Here is a 23379-nt window from a genome sequence, read left to right as displayed (position 1 = left end):
AGCATATAGAAGAATGCACGTCAATCCATTATTACCACCCTGTACAAAGCTCAAGTCCAAGTGGATCAAGGACCTCCACATCAAACTAGATACACTCAAACTAATAGAAGATAAAGTGGGGGAAAGCCTCAAACACATGGGTACTGTGAAATATGTATTGAACAAAATACCAATGGCTTATGCTCTAAAATCAATGATTGACAAATGGGACTTCATAAAGTTGCAAAGTTTCTGTAAGACAAAGGACACTGTTCTTAGGACAAAACTGCCACCAAGAGATTGGCCAAAGATCTTTACCAATCCTATGTCAGATAGAGGAATAATATCTAATATAATATACAGAACTCAAGAAGATAGACTCCACAGAATCTAATAACCCTATTAAAAATGGGGTAGATAGGGGTTGGGGATTTAGCTCAGTGGTAGAGCGCTTGCCTACAAGCGCAAGGCCCTGGGTTCGGTCCCAGGCTCCTGAAAAAAAAATGGGGTAGAAACATAAACAAAGAATTCTCAGTAGAGGTATATTGAATGGCTTAGAAGTACTGAAAGAAATGTTTAACATCTTTTATCATCAAGGAAATGCAAACCAAAACAATATTGAGATTCTACCTTATACCAGTGAGAATGGCTAAGTTCAAAAACTCAGATGATAACAGATGGTGGCAAGATATGGAGAAAGAGGAACACTCCTCCATTTTTGGTGGGATTGCAAGCTGATACAACCACTCTGGAAATCAGTCTGGAGGTGCCTCAGAAATTTGGACATTGCAGTTCCTGAGGACTCAGTTATACCACTCCTGGTCATATATCCAAAAACTCTCCAACATATAACAAGGACACATGTTCCACTATGTTTATAGCAGCCTTGTTTATAAAAGCCAGAAGATTGAAAGTACACAGATGTCCCTCAGCAGAGGAATGGATACAGAAAATGTCATACATCTACACAATGGAGTACTATTCAACTATTAAAACAATTCCTTCATGAAATTTATAGGCAAATGGATAGAACTAGAAAATACCCTGAGTGAAGTAACTCAATCACAGAAAAACACGCATGGTATACACTCACTGCTTAGTGGATATTAGCCCAAAATCTTGAATTACTGAAGATACAGTACACGTGAAGCCCAAGAAGGATGACCAAAGTGTGTATGTGTCAGTCCTTCTCAAAAGGGGGAACAAAATATTCATAGGAGGAGATACAGAGAAAGTTTGGGGCAAAGACTGATGGAATGGCCAATCAGAGCCTGCCCACCGGTTCATACTGCTCATATACATACAGCCACCACACCCAGACAATATTGCTGATTCCAAGAATTGCATGCTGACCAGAGTCTGATATAGTTCTTTCCTGAGAGGCTTTGCCTGAGCTTGACAAATACAGAGGCTAATCTAGCAGCCAATTATAGAATGGAGAATTAAATCCCCATTGGTAGAGTTAGAGAAACGATTGTAGGAGCTGAAGGGGGTTGCAACACCACAAGAACAACAATACCAACCAACCAGATCTCCCAGTGACTAAACCACCATTCAAAGAGTACACATGGACAGACCCATGGGTCCAGCTGCATATGTAGCAGAGGATGGCCTTGTTTGGAACTAGTGTAAATAGAAGCCCTTTGTCATGACAAGCTGGACACCCCCCCCCCAGTGTAGTACAGTGTCAGGGCAGGGAGTCAGAAAGGGGTATGTAGTTGGGTGTGGGAACACCGCCATACAAAAAGGGGGTGGGGGATTAGGATAGGGTGTATAAGAATGGTAAACTTGAGCAGTGAAATGTAAATAAAAAACATACAATAAAAAACTCAAAATCTTAAACTTCTTTTAGTTGTCTTCTACGTTTATATTTAAAAAGCACATTTCAATGTTCCCTTCTGACAAAAGAAAAACAAAACAAACTCTGCAAATCATACATTAAGGTAATATAGTAAGAGTATATTTTCAAAATTATGAAATATAAATGAACTGGATATTGTAAATATAATTCCTATTCTCATATTTCTCAAAATTTTTATATTTGTATATAATTTTGTAATGTGAAAGATAATGTCCCTTTTCAGAATAAAAGAGATGTTGACTTATCCATTGCTTAAAATTGTGGTGTCAGTTGACTATGTATATGTAACCCTGTATTAAAACTTGTAAATTGTTGTGCTGGCATTTTATTTGCTGACAAGATATATGGTGGTGTCGTTTCTGTAACATGATTACTGTTTTCTTTACATAAATGTTTATGTCTTTCTTGTCTGCCACACACACAGAAAAAGAGATAATTTTCTGAGATTACCATGTTAAAGTGTTAAAATGAAAATTTCCGTGGAATACTCCAGAAGTACTGGGCTTTGTATGTTTAGGTGGGGAATTATATCTTATCAATTGGGCCAAAAAAAAAAAGATGTCTTTTAAATGTCACGGAATGCAGAAAGAAGGTAGGAACGCAGAAATACAGTAGGAATGAAGTAATGCAGAATATCGATGATGAATCATGGGAGAAGAGCAACAGAGCACTGAGGTAAGCCGAATGAGAACCACTTGGTAGAAATACAGTGGCAAGTGAGTCAGGACCAGAATGTTATCTGAGAAACTGCCCTAGCAAAAATATCAACAATATTATTGTTTTCTCTGAGTCTTTACTGTTAAGCCACAAATAGGACCTCTCAAAAACCTTAGAATATATTAATCTTGAGTGGACATATCTGCAATGTTTTCATTTTGGTCCTTTTCTTTTTCATGTAATTGGGCTATAATGATATAACATGTGGTGAGCAGCCTATATTGTTTTCATGTAAAAAGTTTCTGGCTTCATATTTTTAGCCAATTCATCCCAAGAGGAGGTCAACTCTGATCTCTGGATATTAGTACCATTGACTGAAACCATAGTGCCTTTGGCTAGGAAATAAAAGCAATTTTATATTCTAGATATTTTTATTTGAATAGAGGGCCTCAGGTGTAGAGCCCAAGAAAAATAGTTTAAAAATTCCCAATAGAATGGAAGTAGGCAACAGAAAAATTTTGGAATGATTAGTGTGACAGCCTCACTACTGGACAAAGTTAAAAACAACCATAGTGATAAAACATGACCTCAACATATATCTAGTAGGCAGTGCCAGTTCTGCAGCAAGTGAACCAATGTATCAATAAAGATGTTTTACTGGATCTTTATTTCCTGGTTCTTACAGATTCCAAAATTTGTCTCTTCCATTATGACTGTGGATATCAGCCTGTGCTTTTACATAATCCCTGAAGATTTTCACCATGAAGGAGATGTTGTGATAGGTGCATTTTTTCCTATTCATACATACTATTCTCCAAACAAAGTTCCATATAAAACTCTTCCATACCAATATATGGACAATTATTTACAGTAAGTAAAATTATTTATTTTTAATGTTTAGAATTCTCGTATCTTAATGGGTGTGATATTAAAATGTACTAATATGCTGATTTACTTTTAATGTAACAATTCATAGATACTCTAAAACTCTATTTTTTTCTTCTTTATTATTTCTTTTATTTTTTTATTAACTTGAGTATTTCTTATATACATTTCGAGTGTTATTCCCTTTCCCGGTTTCCGGGCAAACATATGTGAATGCTTCACTCCTTCTTTAAATGAGGTAAAACTCTATTTTTTAAATTTATCATTTTTGCCTCTTTTCCTCTCTCAGGTGGAAATAAATGTTAACTTTGCATTTATTCATTTTAGTTTCCTCATTTGATTAATAAAGTATACCTCTTCTTTGCAATCGCTGTTATACCACAATGTCAGAATAGTTTTCAATATTATGGTCTTTAAAAAGGATAAATTAATCACATCCTGACCTTGTTGCTCATATTCTGGATGTGTTCTTGTGATTATTTCATTAAATGCAGTAAGTCCTGAGTGTTTGTTATACTGCTTGATTGAAGTGGCTGTGTTTTTGCTACATGCAGCTAATTTCAAAATACTCTATCATAATTAGAAGTTGTGAATACTTTTGAGCTGCACAGAAATTTCATCTATCTCACGTTTTCTTATAAGTGTTTGCTGATATGTTTTTGCTCCAATTCCCAGTGTTTACCGATTTATGCTTTTTTGCAGTATTTTCAATTTTATGGGTGTATTGACCAAGACATCATGACTATGAGTGGGTCAACCTGTTGTTGTTTATATGAAACATTCCAGATAGATGGATAGTGTCAGACAGGTCTTTATGAGTTAGACAGAACTATTCCTGTATGTTCCCAAAAAAAGGAGATAAGATGTATTTATCTCAACCAAACATTTCAATTCCATGAAGACCATCTTATATCTGTATTTATACAGAAAGTAGGGCATTGAAATAAAACATTAAGGCTTATAAATCCCCTTAAAAGCATAATGAAACATTTTGGCAGTTAACAAGTAAAAAAAAAATAACCAAAAGAAATATCAGTGTGAAGGTAAATTACACTGTAATTATGTGTTCAGTAAAATCATAGTGAGATATTAACAATTTTATTAAACATAGTGGAGGAGAAAGAAAGTTTATTATGAATGCATATTGAACATTATGTTAACAACAAATATATTTATAAAAAATGTGATTTTTTAGGTAAAATGATTGATATTCGGTATTTATTTATCTCCATTTATTTTAAATAATCATAAATTGTCTCAGAAACAAAACACAATTTTCTCAAATGTTTAGCAGATAGGGAAATTTCAGATGTTAGGGAGTCTCTTCTATTTCATCATAATTAATGCTTCTTATATCTTCACTTCATCAATTTCATGCATGAAAATGCATTGACATGTTCTTCCATTATATTGTGCAGTATCAAGTCATTCACTGCAAAGACTATAGTTTTTGTGCTGTGAGTATTAGTGTCTGGCTTGTTCATTAAAAGTAAAAGTACTTTCCTTGTCACAAATATTTAACTTGTCAGAAAAAAATTATGACAGAAATTTATTGGATATTTTTATAAATAGTTAACAATATTATCTCATACAATTCATTCACTAAACATTATCTTCCTATAGAATTGATCACAAATAGGCATACATACTGCAAAGCTGAAAACATTCTTTTTTTTAAATTGGATATTTCTTTATTTACATTTCAAATGTTATTCCCTTTCCTGTTTTTCTGTTCATGAGCCCCGTATTCCCTCCCCTTCCTTTTCTTCTGTAAGAGTGTTCCCCTCCCTGTCCACCACTCCTTAATGCCCCCCGACATTCCTTTACACTGGGGGTCCAACCTTGGCAGGCCCAAGGGCTTCTCCTTCCATTGGTGTTCAACAAGGCAATGCCCTGCTACATATGGAGTTGGAGCTATGAGTCAGTCCATGTATAGTCTTTCGGTAGTGGTTTACTCCCTGGAAGCTGAAAACATTCTTTTGTCATTCTTACTAAATTCTATACCGATTAGTTTGAGACTTTTCTATGCATTTTAAAGGGATAAATTCCTATCTTTCTCTGCGATTCTTATTCATTATATGTTTGTAAGCATAAATATTCTCCTTGAGACTATCACATTCACGAAGGAATAAGTGAGCTGTCATTATATTCTGGTATGTTAGTTTTTTAAAAGTAAACTTTTCTAAATGGTTCTTTCTTTTAATCTATCATATAGGAAGTGTAAGAAGTGAATATTTATTGTGTAGAGTTTCCTATGTAATATAGAAGGATTTTAAGAAGAAATTGGCTTTCTTGATTTTCACATTAATAGTACAGTCTTCTCAAATTTACTATAATATAAACGTCTTTTTGTGTTGGCACACTTTTATACAGCTCACATTTTCAGGTGAAAGAAAAACTGTCAGGACAAATTTTCTCATCCTACAATGAGTATCTTGAGATTACTCAGGCCCTCTAATCCTGTATCAGGGTCCTACAGCCAATATATTAGACAATATGTTCAGTCACTTCAGTGATCTTTTTAATATGATTCCAGATACAACTGAAAATGCCCTCTATATTTTATGAGAGTAAATTATTTCCCTCAATCAATTAAAATATGGGTGTAAACTTATAGGTCCAAATGGTTTTAGTCAACCATGTATTCATTTATTCTATTTGTAGCTTTATAAAGTTGACATATCACAAGAACATATCTCTTAGTAGTAGTTATATACCATCGTCATCATCAATTTTTCATAATAAATAAAAATTATTATCTGGAAAGTTGTTTTAAAATATTTTACTTTTATATCCATTGATCAAATTACAGAAAGTTATAATACAGCTAGAGGTTTTCAATATTTATTCCCTGATAATATACAAACATTTATCATTTTAAATGCAGAAATATTTAGTTATAAATGTTCCATAGATAGATTATAACTAATCCAAATAAAGAGTATATTTCTTTGAAAAATGAAAAATATATAAAACATTGCATTGCCGATTTTGCATATATTTTGAGTGAGTATGGTGCTAAACTTAGCTATATTTTGATTCTGAATTGGCTTTAACATTGATATCCTCTTTGAATTTCAGCAGTAAAATTTTTCAGTTCATGGAGATAAAATGTATCATGAGTGCTCAAAAATATCCTTCTTGGTCTTCCTTTTATTTATGTTAATTAGAAAACCCTTTCCTTGGTGTTTTCCTTATTGCTTCCACTTCATTCATTCTCAGTTTAGGCTTTTCTTTGGCACTCAGGTCTTATTTGTTAGCTTTGTATCAGTGTGTTTTGTAAATAAAATAAATATGGACAGATATTTTTGAGCAAAACCAGAAATACCAGCACTGCAAGCTCATAAAATATATAGCAAGCTTTCTGCCCTAAGGATATTTATAAATTCTCACTGAAGTAAGAACTGATGTCTCTTATTTTTCAGCATGGTAAGGATTAGAAATTCACCTTATAGAGATAAATGTATGCATCCAAATAAAATATTCACATTCAGTAATAATTCAGACATGTATAGACTGATTTTCTATAAAATTAATTCCATTCTCAACCAATATAAAATTAAACAATGTAATGTTTTACTTTGTTTCACTGCAATTACATACGTAAATAGAGAACATTTTCTAAGATGTTGAAAAATTTTTATGCTGTAAAAAATTCATGGGGGCTGGAGAGATGGCTCAGCGGTTAAGAGCACCTGACTACTCTTCCAGAGGTCCTGAGTTCAATTTCCAGCAACCACATGGTGGCTCACAACCATCTGTAAAGAGATTCAATGCCCTCTTCTGGTGTATCTGAAGACAGCTACAGTGTACTTATATATAATAAATGAATAAATCTTTAAAAAAAATTCATGCAGTCATTTCATAGGTCTTTGATATTTCTAAGTGATTTGTATGATATTTTGTTGTAACTATCATATTTCTTGGAATATCATTTCTGATTCATCAGAATTGCTGTTTTTAAGTACATTCAATCTTATATTGTAATACTCAACTAGATTCCCACTTTCTTAACATTTTCACATGGCTCAAACCCCAGTAATTTGAGTAACATGTAGGTACTTTATGTATATTAATCATAATTTTGATCCAATATCTGAAGAACAAGTTTAAAAATCACTGTGAGGTAAGAAATTAAAAAAAATAATCAGAGAACAATATTTTTCATTCTATTGCTTTGTTTTCCTGGGTGTGCCCATAATCCTTAGTATTAACTTCTCTTTCCTTTTCTCTGGTTCTTTCTTTGGATGGTTTGCAGAACCTAAGAGTTCTTTGTGATGCTGAGAGTAGCAGTTATTTAAGTTATTTAAGACTAACTTTCCTATCATATAGCTGCTCTCCATCATGTATCTTTGCTCCTAGCCTGATTAACATACATCATTATCACTTTTATTTTCCACTAGGTAGGAATTCAATTTGAAAGCTCAGTATCAGTTGATATTTTTCCGCAACCTCTAAGGAGATTCTTTTCAGTCTTTAGAAACATATTCAGCCTGTGTAATTTTACTGCTATATACTTTCATTTGGTGGTGAATAACATTTTGTGTAACCTTTCCCTGGTAAGCCTATTCCATCTTTAGAAGACTACTTCAAAGAATACCCTAGTTAGTGTGTGTGTCTATGTAAGTGTGTGTGTGTGTGTGTGTGTGTGTATGTGCACTTGTGCATGTGTGTTTGCATGTGTGTTTGTATGTGTATAAGTGTATGTCCTTCTTGGCTATTAATAAGGAATAGTCCATGAATTAAGAAAGAGAAAGGGAGATTCATAAGGTTTTACAAAGAGAAAAGGGAAAGGAATATGAGGTAATTAAGTCACAATGTCAAGAAAAATAATAAAAATAGTTGTCATTTAAAAATATTTATTTTATTCCACTTTCTATCAAAATCTGGTATTCAATATAGAATGATGAAGTTTGTCTTATTAAAATTTCTTCTTTTCACTGCTCTGTGATTGATTATATTGAGCTCCTTTGCTGTCTTTAGTATGCAATACATAAAAGTTATTCTAATGACTCATGCATAGGAAATTGTCGAAAATTATTTATATCTTCAAATATATATATGTATATATATATGTGTGATTTTATTTGAATATGCAGTATTTTTCAATGTCGAAATTTTATTCTATTCCCCAAATTAAATATTCCTTACCAATTATTTTCCATTGAATAATATTATTTTATTTGCTCAGTATTTTTCTGCTTTTCGTTAAAAAGCATTCAAAGTAAAAGAGTGATGACCAGAGGTAATATTTTAAAAAGGAATGTGAGTTCATGCCTATAATCCAGTGATTATGTGGAGTAAGTTCTAAGCTGATTTATTATCCACTAGTAATTTCAGACTGCCATACTTAGAAAAATATTATCAGAGTTATGGTAACTGATACCCATAAGAAATGTATTTCATTTGTAATATTTTTTAATAAACATATTGTTTCTAAAGTCTGATTGGTTTGATAATGTATGATGAATTATCATAATCAAACATCTCAGAAGGTCAAGATTAACAGATTAGAAGATCTGTAATTTTGTGAGAAAGTGATTCATAACAGGTAGACTGATCTTCGTAGTATAATAGATTACAAATAAAGTATGCTTTGAGGAACTATAGTCATTGTGTAGTAATATTATATGATCTTGCCAAATATTAACATATTTACACAATCTTGTTCTACCTATACATGGTGAAAAAGTTAAACTGCATAATTTATGGAAAAAAGATGTAATATATAGTTTACTATACTCGATATGTGTTCCATGTTGCATTCCTTTTGTATTTGGTGTTATTTTGTCATTTATACAGGTATAATTTTAAGAACTACCAGTATATTCTGGCTTTGGTATTGGCTATTGAGGAGATAAATGGGAATCCCAATCTTTTACCTAATATATCTCTTGGATTTGATTTCTACAATGTCAGATTCACTGAGAAGGAAACACTTATGAATGTTTGTATTTGGATCACAGGTCAAGGACAGAAAAAGATTTTACCAAATTACAATTGTAACAAAAGAATTTTTACTGCCGCACTTACAGGGACATCATGTACAGCATCTGCCCAAATTGGAACATTACTTCAACTCTTTCAGTTTCCTCAGGTAAGAAAATTTGGAGTGTGGACTTGGGAGTAAGGTATCTTTGTTCATATTATAGGTGTTTATAAAACTACTAGAAGAGTTTTCAAATTATTCAACATCAAAGAAAGTACCCAAACACTTTAATGTGAAGCAAGATTTCTCTTAAAATCAGGTCCTTGAAACTGACAGGCTAGGCAGGAATTTCTGTAAATTATGTAAATGTAATTTTTCTTTAAAATTGAGATAAAACTACCTTTTTTCCCTGTTGTCATTTGTTGCTTCAGGAATTGAATTTTGCTCAATGTTAATAGTCTTCTTCTTACTTGGTTCAGCTTTCTTTTGGACCTTATGATCCCATTTTGAGTGATCGTGGTCAATATTCTTCTCTGTATCAGATGGCCCCAAAGTACACATCTCTTTCACTTGGCATTGTATCTTTGATGGTTCATTTTAGGTGGTCCTGGGTTGGTCTCATCCTTCCAGATGACCACAAAGGGACCAAAATTTTATCAGAATTCAGAGAAGATATGGAAAGAAAAGGAGTCTGCATAGCTTTTTTGAGAATAATCCCAGTCACATGGACTAAACATTTTAACAAATTCTGGGAAAATATGGAAGAGACAAATGTCATAATTATTTATGGTGAGATTGATTCCATCATAGGTATAATGCGAAATATTGGGCAAAGATTGTTGACATGGAAAGTCTGGGTCATGAACATTGAACCTCATATTACTGACTTTGCTGATTATTTCATGCTTGACTCATTTCATGGTAGCCTTATTTTTACACACCATTATAAAGAGAGTTTTGAACTTACTAAGTTTATTCAAACAGTTAATCCTTACAAATATCCAGAAGACATTTACCTTCCTAAGTTATGGCATTTGTTCTTCAAGTGCCCATTTTCTGATATTGACTGTCAACTATTGGATAACTGTCAATCCAATGCGTCTCTGGATATATTACCTAGTCATATATTGGACACGGCAATCAGTGAAGAAAGCAACAATATCTACAATGCTGTGTATGCTGTGGCTCACAGTCTCCATCAGATGAGTCTTCAACAAGTACAAATACAACCACATGAAATTGGGGAAGTGATGACTTTCTTCCCCTGGCAGGTAATAGCCACTCTACTATATTGTGTCATCAGCACCTTTATATGTGAGATTTGCAATTAAAAAGGTTGGGCATTATAAAATTATATTCATGTTGTCCATAATCTTAGGAATGTTTGTATTTCTAAATTCATTTCAAGGTCAAAACAGTTTCAAGTGTGTGTTTGTGATAAATGGGATGAAAGATGGCAGGAGGATATGGTATTAGTCAAAACGAATGTCATGTCATCAATAGCTAGATATACAATATTCTCATGGTAAAAGTTGCAATGAAAAATCAATATTTCTGTAAATTTATTTTAACAGCAATAAATAAGTAGATATGTAAATGAAACAATTAGAATGATTGTACACCTAAACAATTCCCCTTTATCATCCTCTAGAAATCAGCAACTTCTTTTTAGATAGTTAATCTTTGTAGATAATCTGGAAGCAAATAGGTCTGGCTAGTATGGTATCCCACACACTCAGTCACTCACTTATTTGACATTATTAGACACTTCAACAATTTGACATTTGCATCATATTTTAAGACAAATAAGACACATTCAAAACTGTATGTTCATTTTGGTCTTCTGGACACAGTTTAATATAAATTTATGAATCTCTTTTAGCTAAACATTTTCCTAAAGGACATGGATGAGAGAGGCAACATGAGTTTAGGTGGGAGAAAGAAATTAAATGCAGAATATGACATTCTTAACCTTTGGAATTTACCAAAGGGTCTTGGACGTAAAGTGAAAATAGGATCCTTTTCAGGAAACGCTCCTGAGGGTCAACAATTATCCTTATCTGAGCCTATGATACAATGGGCAGAAAGATTTTCAGAGGTGAGTTATATATTAAATCAACACTTTAACCTTGTGTTAATAAAATTTTAATTTCTGTAGAAATGACACTTTTTTTCTGACTTAAGATACATTACTCTTTGATTACCAATACAAAACACCACAATGGTAGTACTAGAGTATTGCATGTTCTCATTCATTGTTTCAGATTAGTGGTAATATTTAGTGTTAAGTAAGACCCACAGTATTCATTTATGTGAATATTATTTAGTGTCTACCTGTCAAATATTAGGAACATATTGGAAGAGGATATTTACAGCTTTCAAATGTGTCTTAGGTCAAGGTGTTTTAGAAAAATTTTCATTCCAGATTAATAACATGAAACAATATAAAATTTACTTTTTATTATAGGATCAAACAACATTTCCAAAGGCTATTCATGGAAAAATGGTATATTTTTAGTTATGATCCAAAATATTAAATTCAATTATAGATAGAAGCATCACACCAAGGGTTAGTCATGAAGACAGTCTCAAGAACCAGAATGATAATGTTTCTATACATCCATATTTACAGTAAGAACAATGAGAAACCTGGAACTGAGGAGAAAATTAAAATGTTTCAATTCCAACCACACTGAAAAAAATTTCTCCAGCAAATCTGTTTCTTCAAAAGTTTAAATTACATCCCAAATGGTGCTACAAATATGGAAATAAGCACTCAAATACTTTAGCCCCTATGGTATTCAAAATATGGTATTCATAATAGGAACCCTGTTAGCATTCCTTAACTGTCCATATATTTTCAATAAGTCCTTTGTCAATCTTGTTTAAAAAATGTCTATCCCATGAATAATTGGGCTAGCTTTCTCAGCCTCTAGATAAAGAGACCTATATCGGGTGCATATGGAGAATCTACTGGCTTGCATATATTTATCTCCTATAAATCTATACTTAAGCAATTTCAGGGTGTGTGCATTATATTTGGAAATATATAATTTCCAAAGTATGATGTTGCATATGCATATATATATACATATGTATATTCTCTGAATTCAGAAAGGCATGAATAATGCTGATTTCTTCTACCTTCTATACATTCATTCTGAGACATCATCAAAATTTAAGTTTCCCTTTTCAGCTTAGTTAAATTTATCTATATATCTTTCCTAGAAATACACATATCTGTTTCTATGCCCAATCTAAATCCTATCAAATTGACAGAGCAGATCATCAGTCATGATGGAAGTAAATGTGATTAATGCATTAGTCAGAGAGTACAGAAATTGTATCACTCAGGATTTGTCTTTTATATTATATTCCCTATCACCTACTTTTCTCAAACTTTCCCATTCCTCATTATGGCTACAAATTCTCCAACACTCCGACAATAATTATCTGATAAATCTTTAGCACATTTGTTTCTCCAAGGTATATTCTTTCTAAGTAATCCTCTATATTTATAAGAATACTTGGGAATTGATTGTATAAAATTCAAAAATTTTATTTATGATTATTTTTGATAAAACACTAAGATTTAGATAACATTTCTTTAATTTTTCTCAGATCCCTAAGTCTGTGTGCAGTAAGAGTTGTGTGCCTGGATTCAGAAAAGTTACCCTGGAGGGCAAGGCCATCTGCTGTCATAATTGTACTCCCTGTGCAGACAATGAGATTTCAAATGAGACAGGTAAATGCAGGATTTACTGAAAGCTTTCCCATTTCTGCACAGGACTCCATAATAATCTAGTCAATGAAATTGTCTAAATTTAAATCAGAAATAAATATGTTCACTTTGTTTAGGAATTTAAATGTCATAATTCTTTAGCATCTCATTGAAATGGCCCACTATAGTCATAAAATATCATACATGATTTATATCTGTAGTTCACTGCCAAATTGACTCTGGGAGAAAAAAATAAATATTTTCAGTGTAGTTCACAATATGTTTTATTTGATGGTACCATTTAGAACATATTGATAAAGTATTAATATAGGTTTTCCAGTTATATTTAAATAACTTTTAATACTCAGAATTTTTGCATCTTTATATTAGTGATTATCTCAAACTCATTTTTCAAAATATATTTTCTCTCAATTTTTAGTTGCTCAATAATTTTGTACAATGTGTTTTGATCATATTCAATCCTTCTTTTAGTTAGGGTTTTATCCAGTAAACAGACACAATGACCACATCTACTATTAAAAGAACGATATTTAATTGTGGCTAGCTTACAGGTTATGAGGTTCAGTCCATTATCAAGGTGAGAGCATGGCAGCATCTAGGCAAGAATGGTGTTGGAGGAGCTGAGAGTTCTACATCTTTTTCTGAAGGCAAACAGGAGAAGACTACCTTCCAGACAGTAGGGTCTTAAAGCCCATGTCCACAGTGACACACCTACACCAACAAGGTCATACCACTTAATAGTTCCACTCCTTGGGCCAAGCACATACAAATCATCACATTCCACTCCATGGCTCCCTATTCATGTTCAAACCTAAGTCTACTCTACAGGGACATACCCAGTCATAACATAATAATAAAAATATCTTGTCTGTCTCCCAAAGTTCCCATAATCTATAGCAGTCTCAACAATGATAAAACTCCAAAGTTCAAAAACCGTTCTGAGTTTCATCTAAACACTGAACTGCAATCCTGAAAGAAAGACAGCAAACTAGCTGAGCAAACTACAAACTCTGCATCTCCACATCTGATATCAAAGTAGATTTCAATTTCCCAACTCATTTTTCATCTTTGGTGAATATACAAACTTTTATCTTCTGTGCTGAAACCACTCACTGTTAGCAAGTTTCTTTGGCAAGTATCCCACAGCTCCGACATTTTTAACATCTTATGTTCTCCAAGTCAATTTCAACTTCACAGGTTCTTAATCAAATGTCCTGGATCCATACATGATCTGGCCTCCTCCAAATGGCTTATGTCACTTCTCTAACTCAGCCCTCTGGATCCTCTAACTTCCAGGGTCTGATTTTCTCCACTCCACCACTGCTCCTGGTATTCTCAGTGATCATGCCACGGTAATGATATTTCTAATATAGCCTTGTCTGCTGCAAGTAGGCTTCACCAATAGTCTCTCATAGGTTCTCTTCATGGTGTCTTGCCTCAGCTTCTTTGCCTGACCCTTTAAACTTGGGTCTTCAACTGCAGCTGAGGTTTCATCTTCACCAATGGTCTTCAATGGCCTCTCATGGTGCCACACCTCAGCTGCTCTCTATGACCACTATGTACGTGAAAAGCCAGGATCACCAGGTCAATTCTTACACATTACCAAGTGCACCTGTAGCTGTAGGTACTACCTTGGCTATCCCTAGCATTTTTGTGCTCTAAGAAAATACTTCCAAGATTTCACCACAGTGATGTTGGTCCCTTCTTAATAATTGCCATTTTCAAAGTTCCAGGTAACCAGCATAAATTTTTCTAGTACTTCCTTCTATTCTTGACTCTAAACTCAAGGATACAAGGCTGCTGAGTTCTGCTGCTTCCTTGGACTTAAACTTTGTCCCCTTTACTCTACCACCAGCTTTCTGTTTTCCTACTCCTTCACAGTCTATGCTTGGCTATCCTAGAACTTCCTCCATTGATTTACCTTGAACGCAGAGATCTGCAGTCCTATTTTCTAAGTATTAGGTTTAAAGATGTGTTCCCCCAAGGCTGCTCTTAGGCTTTTCTCTTCTTGGAAATTACTCTTGAATAGGCTGGACTTGAACTCAGAGATCTGCTTACCTCTCTCTCCTGACTTTTATAGTTTTTACCACTATGCCTGCCTAAATTTACCTGGGTGAGATCTTCCCGCAAAATCCTACTCTCTTAACCAGCTTATTTCCTGGAACATAGAATTCAGCTCCAATCTACTTCCTAGTGCCCCTTTAATTCTTGAGCCATATATTTTTTTTATTTTTCCTCTTTCATTTTGCTTCTTTTCATTAAAAACCTTTTCATAAAAGTGAACTTTAGTAAGCACACAACAGATTTTATAACAGGGTGTTTTGAAACTTCCATTTTCAAAGCAATCTAAATCTCTTCACGATTACCTCAGGCTGTCTCCTTGGAGTAGAGTAAAAATTATACACATTTTTCACCAAAATACCGCAAAATCATCTCTAAGTCACAACTAAAATTCTTCTCCATTGAATAATCTTGGACCAGGTCTGCAGAGTTCAAATCACTCTCAGCAACAAAATCTTTGATATTCCTACTAGGATATCCCTTAACCCCATTTAAAGGATTCCTCTGCTGTCCAAATCCAAAGCCACACAATCCATATTCTTCTAAATGGCATAGGCAAGCTGAAAGATCTACATCTTTTTCTGAGGGCAAAAATGACAAGAATGCCTTCCATGCATTTAGTATGAGTGTCTTAATGCCCATGAGTACAGTAGCACAGCTAGTCCAACAAGGCCATACCTCTTAATAGTACCACTCCATGAGCCAAGCATATACAAACAATCGCAGCCCTCTCAATCCTCCCAGATCTAGTCCCTCTTTTCTAGCTATTCAATATTTTGCAATAAAAATTTCTAAAACTTTCTATGGTACTCATCTACTTTCGTTTTAATAGATCTCAATTGACAGTTATCTACCAACCAAGAGATGCATGATAAAATCTGACTCTTTTCCAAAGAGCTACCAATTGCCAATATCTTATTTTGAAGGGGTGCATTTTTATGTTTTATTCCTAACTACATTCTCTATGTGGGAGTTTGCTCTGATTTAAGGCTGCAACTTTCTAATTCATTTTTCCGTGGGCTATAAATTCATAAGTCCAAGTGTCTAATAGGTCCAGAAAAAATAATTACTTGTAGTTATCTGCACATAACAGGGCTTCCTGCTTTCTCTTGGATAAAATTTTAGCAAACATTTTATTTTGTTATTGAGAATTTCAGATAACATTAGAGTCTGGGATCTTTTGAGGGAAGATATGTTATGAGAGACAAGTTTGAAATTTTAAAAGAGTATGTGAAATCTGTACTCTCTTTTTCTTGAATTCTGCTTTCAAATCAGAATATAAGAATTCAGTTCATCAAGTGCTCAAGTGTCTCTCTGCCTGGATGCTGTCATACTTATTGATATGGCAGAAATGGACTAACAGTGCAAACCTCTAAGGAAATACCCCTTTAAAATAGTTTATAAGCTATTTTCTGTTCACAGGAAGAGAACAATAACTAACACAGGATAACAACACAACCCCTTAAATATTTTTGAAAATTTTACCTAGAAAATATCTAGCTGAGTTTAATCAAGAGTCAATTGATAGTTATAGCTATTATATACACATTTTCATTATTAGTAGTTGGATATCCTTTTCTATTTTCATCTTCTCTGACTGAACCCAGATCCGGGTGTCCTCTGCTCTATATGTGTCAGGGGCCAAATCACTGGTTGGTGATTCAGTGTCTGAGAGATCTCAGGGGTCAGGTTAATTGACACTGCTGGTCCTCCCACAGTATTGTCCTCCTCCCCAGCTTCCTCCAGCTTTTCTCTTATTCAACAGTGGAGTCAGCAGCTTCTCTTCATTGGTTGGGTACACATATTGGCATCTGACTCTTTCAGCAGCTTGTTGGGTCTTTTGGAGAATATCATCCTCATTGAGGTAACTTCAGGAATTTTCAATGTCACTTGACTGACAACAAAGATTTAAAGCCACAATAAAAACAGGGAAATACTTAAGAGTCAAAAATAGTCAAAGATATGAAAGTTGCATCACATGTACATGTTCAATACCTATAAAATCTGTAAAGCTTTATATGCTAATGTAAAGATACTAAGATTAAATAATGTCATCTAACTTGTCTAAAGTTGGATATCTAGTATTTGAATACAAAGCATTTTTCTGCCCTATCTTGGTAATATTAAACAATTTGCCTGTATAGTTAATAAGTTCAAGTCCTAGAACTTGAAACTTAAATCAAATTCTATCTGATTTCCATACAGGCTAGAGATTGGAAATTTGCATTTGATTTCCCCAGCATCTTTACTGTCTATTGTAATTAAATATTTAAATTTCCTTAATCCATAGATTACACTACTAATATCTATCTCCATGTAATAGAACACTATATGCAATCATAAACTCAGTTTACAGAATTTATACAACTTACAGTCTATGCAATTTATAATGTAGAGATGTAACAAGACAAAGAGGTTTTTTAGAATATTGAAACTCTAATTTTAAGAATAGGTAATATGCACAATTATGGTGTACTAAATAAAGGAAAAATAATTCTCAGTATTTTTCTATTTCTTAATATTGAGTGAAGAGTTAAGTTAATTTAATTTTTTTCTTTTTTTTTTTTGGATATTTGCATTTACATTTCAAGTTTTATCCCCATTCCCTGTTTTCTATCCATAAACTCCCTATCCCATCCCTCTTTCCCATTATTCTATGAGGTTGCTCCCCTCCAACCAACCACCCCTTCCTGCCTCCCTTACTGACATTCCCCTACACTGGAGGATTTAATCTTGGCTGGACCAAAGGCTTCTCCTCCTAATGGTGCCCAACAAGGCCATCCTCTGCTACATATGCAGCTGGAACCATGGGTCTATCTATGTGTACACAGTAGATAGGGATTGGTCGCAGGGAGCTCTGCTTGGTTGTTGTTATTATTATTATGGGGTTACAAACCCCTTCAGCAAGTACAATCCTTTCTCCAACTCTTCGAATTCAGACCCCCTTCTCCGTCCAATGGTTGACAGTGAGAAACTACCTCTGTATTTGTCCAGCTATGGCAGAGCCTCTCAGGGGATAGCTATATCAGGCTCCTGTCAACATGTACTCCTTGGCATCTCTTGGCAATAGTGTCTGGGTTTAATGTCTGTATATGGGATGGATTCCCATGTATGGCAATCTCTTGATGGCCTTTTCTTTAGTCTCTGCTCCATGTTTTGACTCTGTATTTCCTTCTGTGAATATTTTGTTCCCCCTTCTAAAAAGTCTGAAGCATCCACAAGTTCGTTTTCCTTTATCTTGAGCTTCATGTGGCCTGCGAATTGTGTCTTGTATATCTAAGCTTTGGGACTAATATCCACTTATCAGTGGAAATATAGATAACTTATGTAAGAGAAAGAATATGATGGAAGGAAAGAATGATTGAATGAAAACTCATTATATGTGAACATGCATACTAGAAGAAATACATGAGAAAGAAGGAACAATATATAAATACTTAACTATTCATAACAGTGTGCCTATTACTTTTTTCCTGAGAAAAAAGGTAAGGTGAAATTTGTAACAGTCCTTGTACACAGAAATGACTCAGAATAAAATAAGAAATCAATTTAGCCTGGACTTATGATCTCATGATAACCTACATTTCTGACCAGATGTGGATCAGTGTATGAAGTGTCCAGAGAGTCATTATGTAAATCCAGAGAAGAACCACTGCTTGCAGAAAACTGTGAGCTTTCTTGCCTATGAAGACCCCTTGGGGATGACTCTGACCAGTATATCTCTCTGCTTATCTGCACTCACAGCTTTTGTTATTGGGGTCTTTGTGAAATACAGAGAGACTCCCATTGTGAAAGCCAATAATCGAGGTCTCAGTTACACTTTGCTCATCACAATCACCTTTTGTTTTCTCTGTCCTTTGAACTTTATTGGTCAACCAAATGCAGCCACCTGTATCCTCCAGCAGACCATATTTGGAGTTGCATTCACTGTAGCTCTGGCTACTGTATTGGTCAAGGCTATTACTGTGGTCATTGCCTTCAAAGTCACCTTTCCAGGGAGAATTGTGAGGTGGTTAATGACATCAAGGGCACCAAACTGTATAATTCCTATCTGTACTCTGATCCAACTTCTTTTTTGTGCAATATGGATGGCAACCTCTCCTCCATTCATTGACCAAGATTTTCATGCTGAACATGGACACATCCTACTTTTGTGTAACAAGGGATCATCTCTTGCCTTCCACTGTGTTCTGGGATACCTCTGCTCTCTGGCACTTGGTGGTTACACCATGGCATTCTTATCTAGAAATCTGCCTGATACATTCAATGAATCCAAATTTCTGTCATTCAGCATGCTGGTGTTCTTCTGTGTCTGGGTCACATTTCTTCCTGTCTACCATAGCACTAAGGGGAAGGTCATGGTGGCTATGGAAGTATTCTCTATCTTAGTTTCCAGTGCAGCACTCCTTGGTTTTATATTTGCTCCTAAGTGTTACATTATCTTGTTGAGACCAGAAAAGAATTCATTTCATCATATGAGGGACAAAGCACATTCTAGAAAGAATAAGTCTCTTAAAATATAGTTGAAAAAATAAATTTAGCTTCTATATTAGCAAATGTTAAGAGGTTTGAATGTATGGCCATTCCATTCTAAAAATATGATATGTAAATACACAATGGGTTCAAGTCCATCAAGCATTATCTCTTTAAACAGTTATATTCCGGTGTTACAGTATGAGAGAAATTTCTCTATTTCATTTATGAAAACCACATCTCCTTGTTTGCTACTCAGCTTCTCTGAGTAGATAAACTGGTGACATCATACCTGGATAATATTGAAATTTTAATCTTTCTTTGATATAAAAATCACTTTGTTCTTTTCTTCTTTTAATGTGTCTATCAACCATAATTTGCATATAATTTCCTCTGCCTGAATTAGTACCATATTTAATATGACATGCCCATCCAAATAAAGTTTCTTAATGTCCATTAATAATTCATACTAATTCCATTGTTACATAGGTAATTATAAATTTTCATATATTCAATTTTTCATTTTTATTAAATTGGGTATTTCTTACTTACCTTTCAAATGTTATTGCCTTTCCCAGTTTCCTGTCTGTCAGCCTCCTAGCCCCTTCCCCACCCTTTTTATATGGGTGATACCTTCCCAGTCCACTCCCTATTACTGTACCCCACTACTGAACAATCCCCTACACTGAGGCTCTAACCTTGGCAGGACCAAGGGCTGCCCTTTCCACTGGTGCCCCAACAAGGCTGTATTCACTGCTATCTGTGAGGTTGGAGCTTAGGGTCAGTCCATGCATAGACTTTGGGTAGTGGTTTAGTTCTTGTAAGCTCTGGTTAGTTGGCATTGTACTTTTTATGGGGTTGCAAGTCCCTTCAGCTCTTTCAGTCCATTCTCTAATTACTTAAACAGGGGGTCCCATTATCAGTTCAGTGGATTTCTCCTCGCATTCGCCTCTGTATTTGACATGTTCTGGCTCGGTTTCTCAGGGAAGATATATATCCAGTTCCTGTCAGCATGTACTTCTTGGCTTCACCCATCTTATCTAGTTTTAGTATATATATATATATATATATATATATATATATATATATATATATATATATATATATATGACACATATGGGGCAGGTTCTCAATAGCTGTTCTTTTAGTCTCTGCTCTAAACTTTGCCTCTCTATCCCCTCCTATTGATATTTTTCTCCCATTTTAAAGAAGGAGTGAAGCATCCGAATTTTAGTAACCCTTCTTGAGTTTCATGTGGTCCATGCATTGCCTCGTGGGTAATTCAAGCATTTGGGCTAATATCCACTAATCAATGAATACATACCATGTGTGTTTTTCTGTGATTGGGTTACCTCATTCAGGATGATGTTTTCTATTTCCATCCATTTGCCTATGAATTTAATAAAATCTTTGTTTTTGATAGCTGCGTAATACTCCATTGTGTAAATGTACTACATTTTCTGTATCCATTCCTCTGTTTAAGGGCATCTGGGTTCTGTCCAGATTCTGGCTATTACAAATAAGGCTCTTTGAACATAGTGGAGCATGTGTCTTTGTTGCATGTTGGAGAATCTTTTGTGTATATGTTCAGGATGGGTATAACTGGGTCCTCAGGTATTGGAATGTCCAATATTCTGAGAAAACTCCAGACAGATTTTCAGAGAGGTTGTAACAGTTTGCAATCCCACTAAAAATGGAGGAGTGTTCCTCTTTATCCACATCCTCACCACTATCTGCGATCACCTGAGTTTTTGATCTTAGTCAGTCTGTCTGTTGTGAGCTGGAATCTCAGGGTTGTTTTGGTTTGCATTTCCTTGATGACTAAGTATGTTGAACATTTCTGTAGGTGCTTCTCAGCCACTTGATATTTCTCAGCTGTGAATTCTTTCTTTAGCTCTGTACCCCATTTTTAATAGGGTTATTTGACTCTCTGGAATCTAACTTCATGAGTTCTTAGTATATTTTGGATATTAGGACTCTATCAGATATAGGATTGGTAAAGATCTCCCAATCTCTTGATTGCCATTTTGTCCTAGTGACAGTGTTCTTTGTATTACAGAAGCTTTGCAGTTTTATGATGCCCCATTTGTCGATTCTTTATCTTAGAGCAAAAGTCATTGGTGTTCTGTTCAGGAAATTTTCCTCAGTGCCCATGTTTTCCAGGCTCTTCCCCACTTTTTCTTCTATTAATTTGAGTGTATCTGGTTTGATATGGAGGTCCTTGATCCACTTGGACTTAAGCTTTGTACAGGGCAATAAAAATGGATCAATTTGCATTCTCTTTTTTTTTAAAGATTTATTTTTTTTTTATGTGAATACACTCTCGCTGTCTTCAGACACACCAGAAGAGGGCATTGGATCCCATTACAGATGGTTGTGAGCCACCATGTGATTGCTGGGAATTAAACTCAGGACCTCTGGAAGAGCAATCAGTGCTCTTAACCTCTGAACCATCTCTCCAGCCCCCAATTTGGCATTCTTATACATACAGAATTCCATTTGAACCAGAACCATTTGTTGAAAATGTTCTTATTTCCATTGGATGATTTTTGTTCCTTTGCCAAAAAGCAAGTGGCTATAGATGTGTGTGTCCATTTCTGGGTCTTTAATTGTATTCCACTGATATATCTGCCTGTCTCTGTACCAATGCCATACAGTTTTTAACACTATTGTTCTGTAATTACTGCCGGAGGTCAGGGATGGTGATTCGCCCAGAAGTCCTTTTATTGTTGAGGATAGTTTTAGCTATTCTGGGTTTTTTATTATTCCAAATCATTTTGCAAATTGGTCTTTCTCACACTGTGAAGAATTAGATTGGAGTGTTCATCAGGATTGCATTGAATTTGTAGATTGCCTTTGATAAAATGGTCATTTTTCTATATTAATCCTGCCAATTGATGTGCATGGGAGATCTTTCCATCTTCTGAGATCTTCTTTAGTATCTTTCTTCAGAGATTTAAAGTCTAATCATACATGTCTTTCGCTTTCTTGGTTAAAGTCACACTGAAGTATTTTATATTATTTGGGACTATAATGAAGGATGTCATTTCCCTAATTTCTTTTTCAGCCTGTTTATCCTTTGAGTAGAGGAAGGCAAATGATTTGTTTGAGTTAATTTTGTACCCAGATACTTTGCTGAAGTTTTTATCAGGCTTACTAGTTCTGTAGTGGAACTTTTGGGGTCACTTAAGTATACTATCATATTCTCTGCCAATTGTGATATTTTGACATCTTCCTTTCTGATTTGTATCCCTTTGATCTCCTTTTGTTTCCTGATTGCTCTGGCTAGGACTTCAAGAACTATACTGAATAAGTAGGGAGAGAGTGTGGAGCCTTGTCTAATCCCTGATTTTAGTGGGAATGTTTCACTCGATTTAGTTTAATGTTAGCTACTGGTTTGCCATAAATGGCTTTTACTATGTATGGGTGTTGTATTCCTGATCTTTCCAGGACTTTTATCATGAAGAGGTGTTGAATTTGGTCAAATGCTTTCTCAGCATCTAATGTAATGATCATGTGGTCTTTATCTTTGAGTCTGTTTCCATAGTGGTTTATATTCATGTTTTTCCATATATTGAAACATCCCTGCATACCTGGGATGAAGCCTACTTGATCATGATGGATTATCATTTTGATGTGTTCTGTGATTTGGATTGCAAGAAATTTATTGAGCATTTTGCATTGATATTCATAAGGAAAATTGGTCTAAACTTCTCTTTCTTTCTTGAGTCTTTGTGCGTTTAAGTATAAGCATAATGGTGGCTTCATAGAAGGAATTTGGTAGTGCACCAT

The 23379-nt window shown here is 34.5% G+C and overlaps 1 protein-coding gene across 1 annotated transcript; it reads left to right on the top strand.

Moving 5' to 3' along the window:
* The first annotated feature begins 3146 nt into the window (after positions 1 to 3146).
* On the top strand, positions 3147 to 19637 carry Vom2r7l1 (vomeronasal 2 receptor, 7 like 1). Its single transcript, XM_087609974.1, has 6 exons — positions 3147 to 3367; positions 9185 to 9479; positions 9791 to 10582; positions 11194 to 11409; positions 12933 to 13056; positions 18709 to 19637. The coding sequence occupies exons 1-6, from the start codon at positions 3147 to 3149 to the stop codon at positions 19635 to 19637; spliced, it is 2577 nt and encodes an 858-aa protein (XP_087466100.1).
* Positions 19638 to 23379: the final 3742 nt, after the last annotated feature.

The sequence above is a fragment of the Rattus norvegicus genome, chromosome 1 (assembly GCF_021556685.1).
Source record: "Rattus norvegicus strain SHRSP/BbbUtx chromosome 1, alternate assembly SHRSP_T2T, whole genome shotgun sequence".
NCBI classification, from domain to species: Eukaryota; Metazoa; Chordata; class Mammalia; order Rodentia; family Muridae; genus Rattus; species Rattus norvegicus.
This window is presented reverse-complemented; position numbering and strand designations above follow the sequence as displayed.

Coding starts and splice junctions, on each gene's coding strand:
- Vom2r7l1 (XM_087609974.1), top strand. CDS start 3,147: ATGTTTTACTGGATCTTTATTTCCTGGTTCTTACAGATTCCAAAATTT. Junction 10,583..11,193: donor TGACTTTCTTCCCCTGGCAG/GTAATAGCCACT, acceptor AATCTCTTTTAG/CTAAACATTTTCCTAAAGGA. Junction 11,410..12,932: donor GGGCAGAAAGATTTTCAGAG/GTGAGTTATATA, acceptor AATTTTTCTCAG/ATCCCTAAGTCTGTGTGCAG.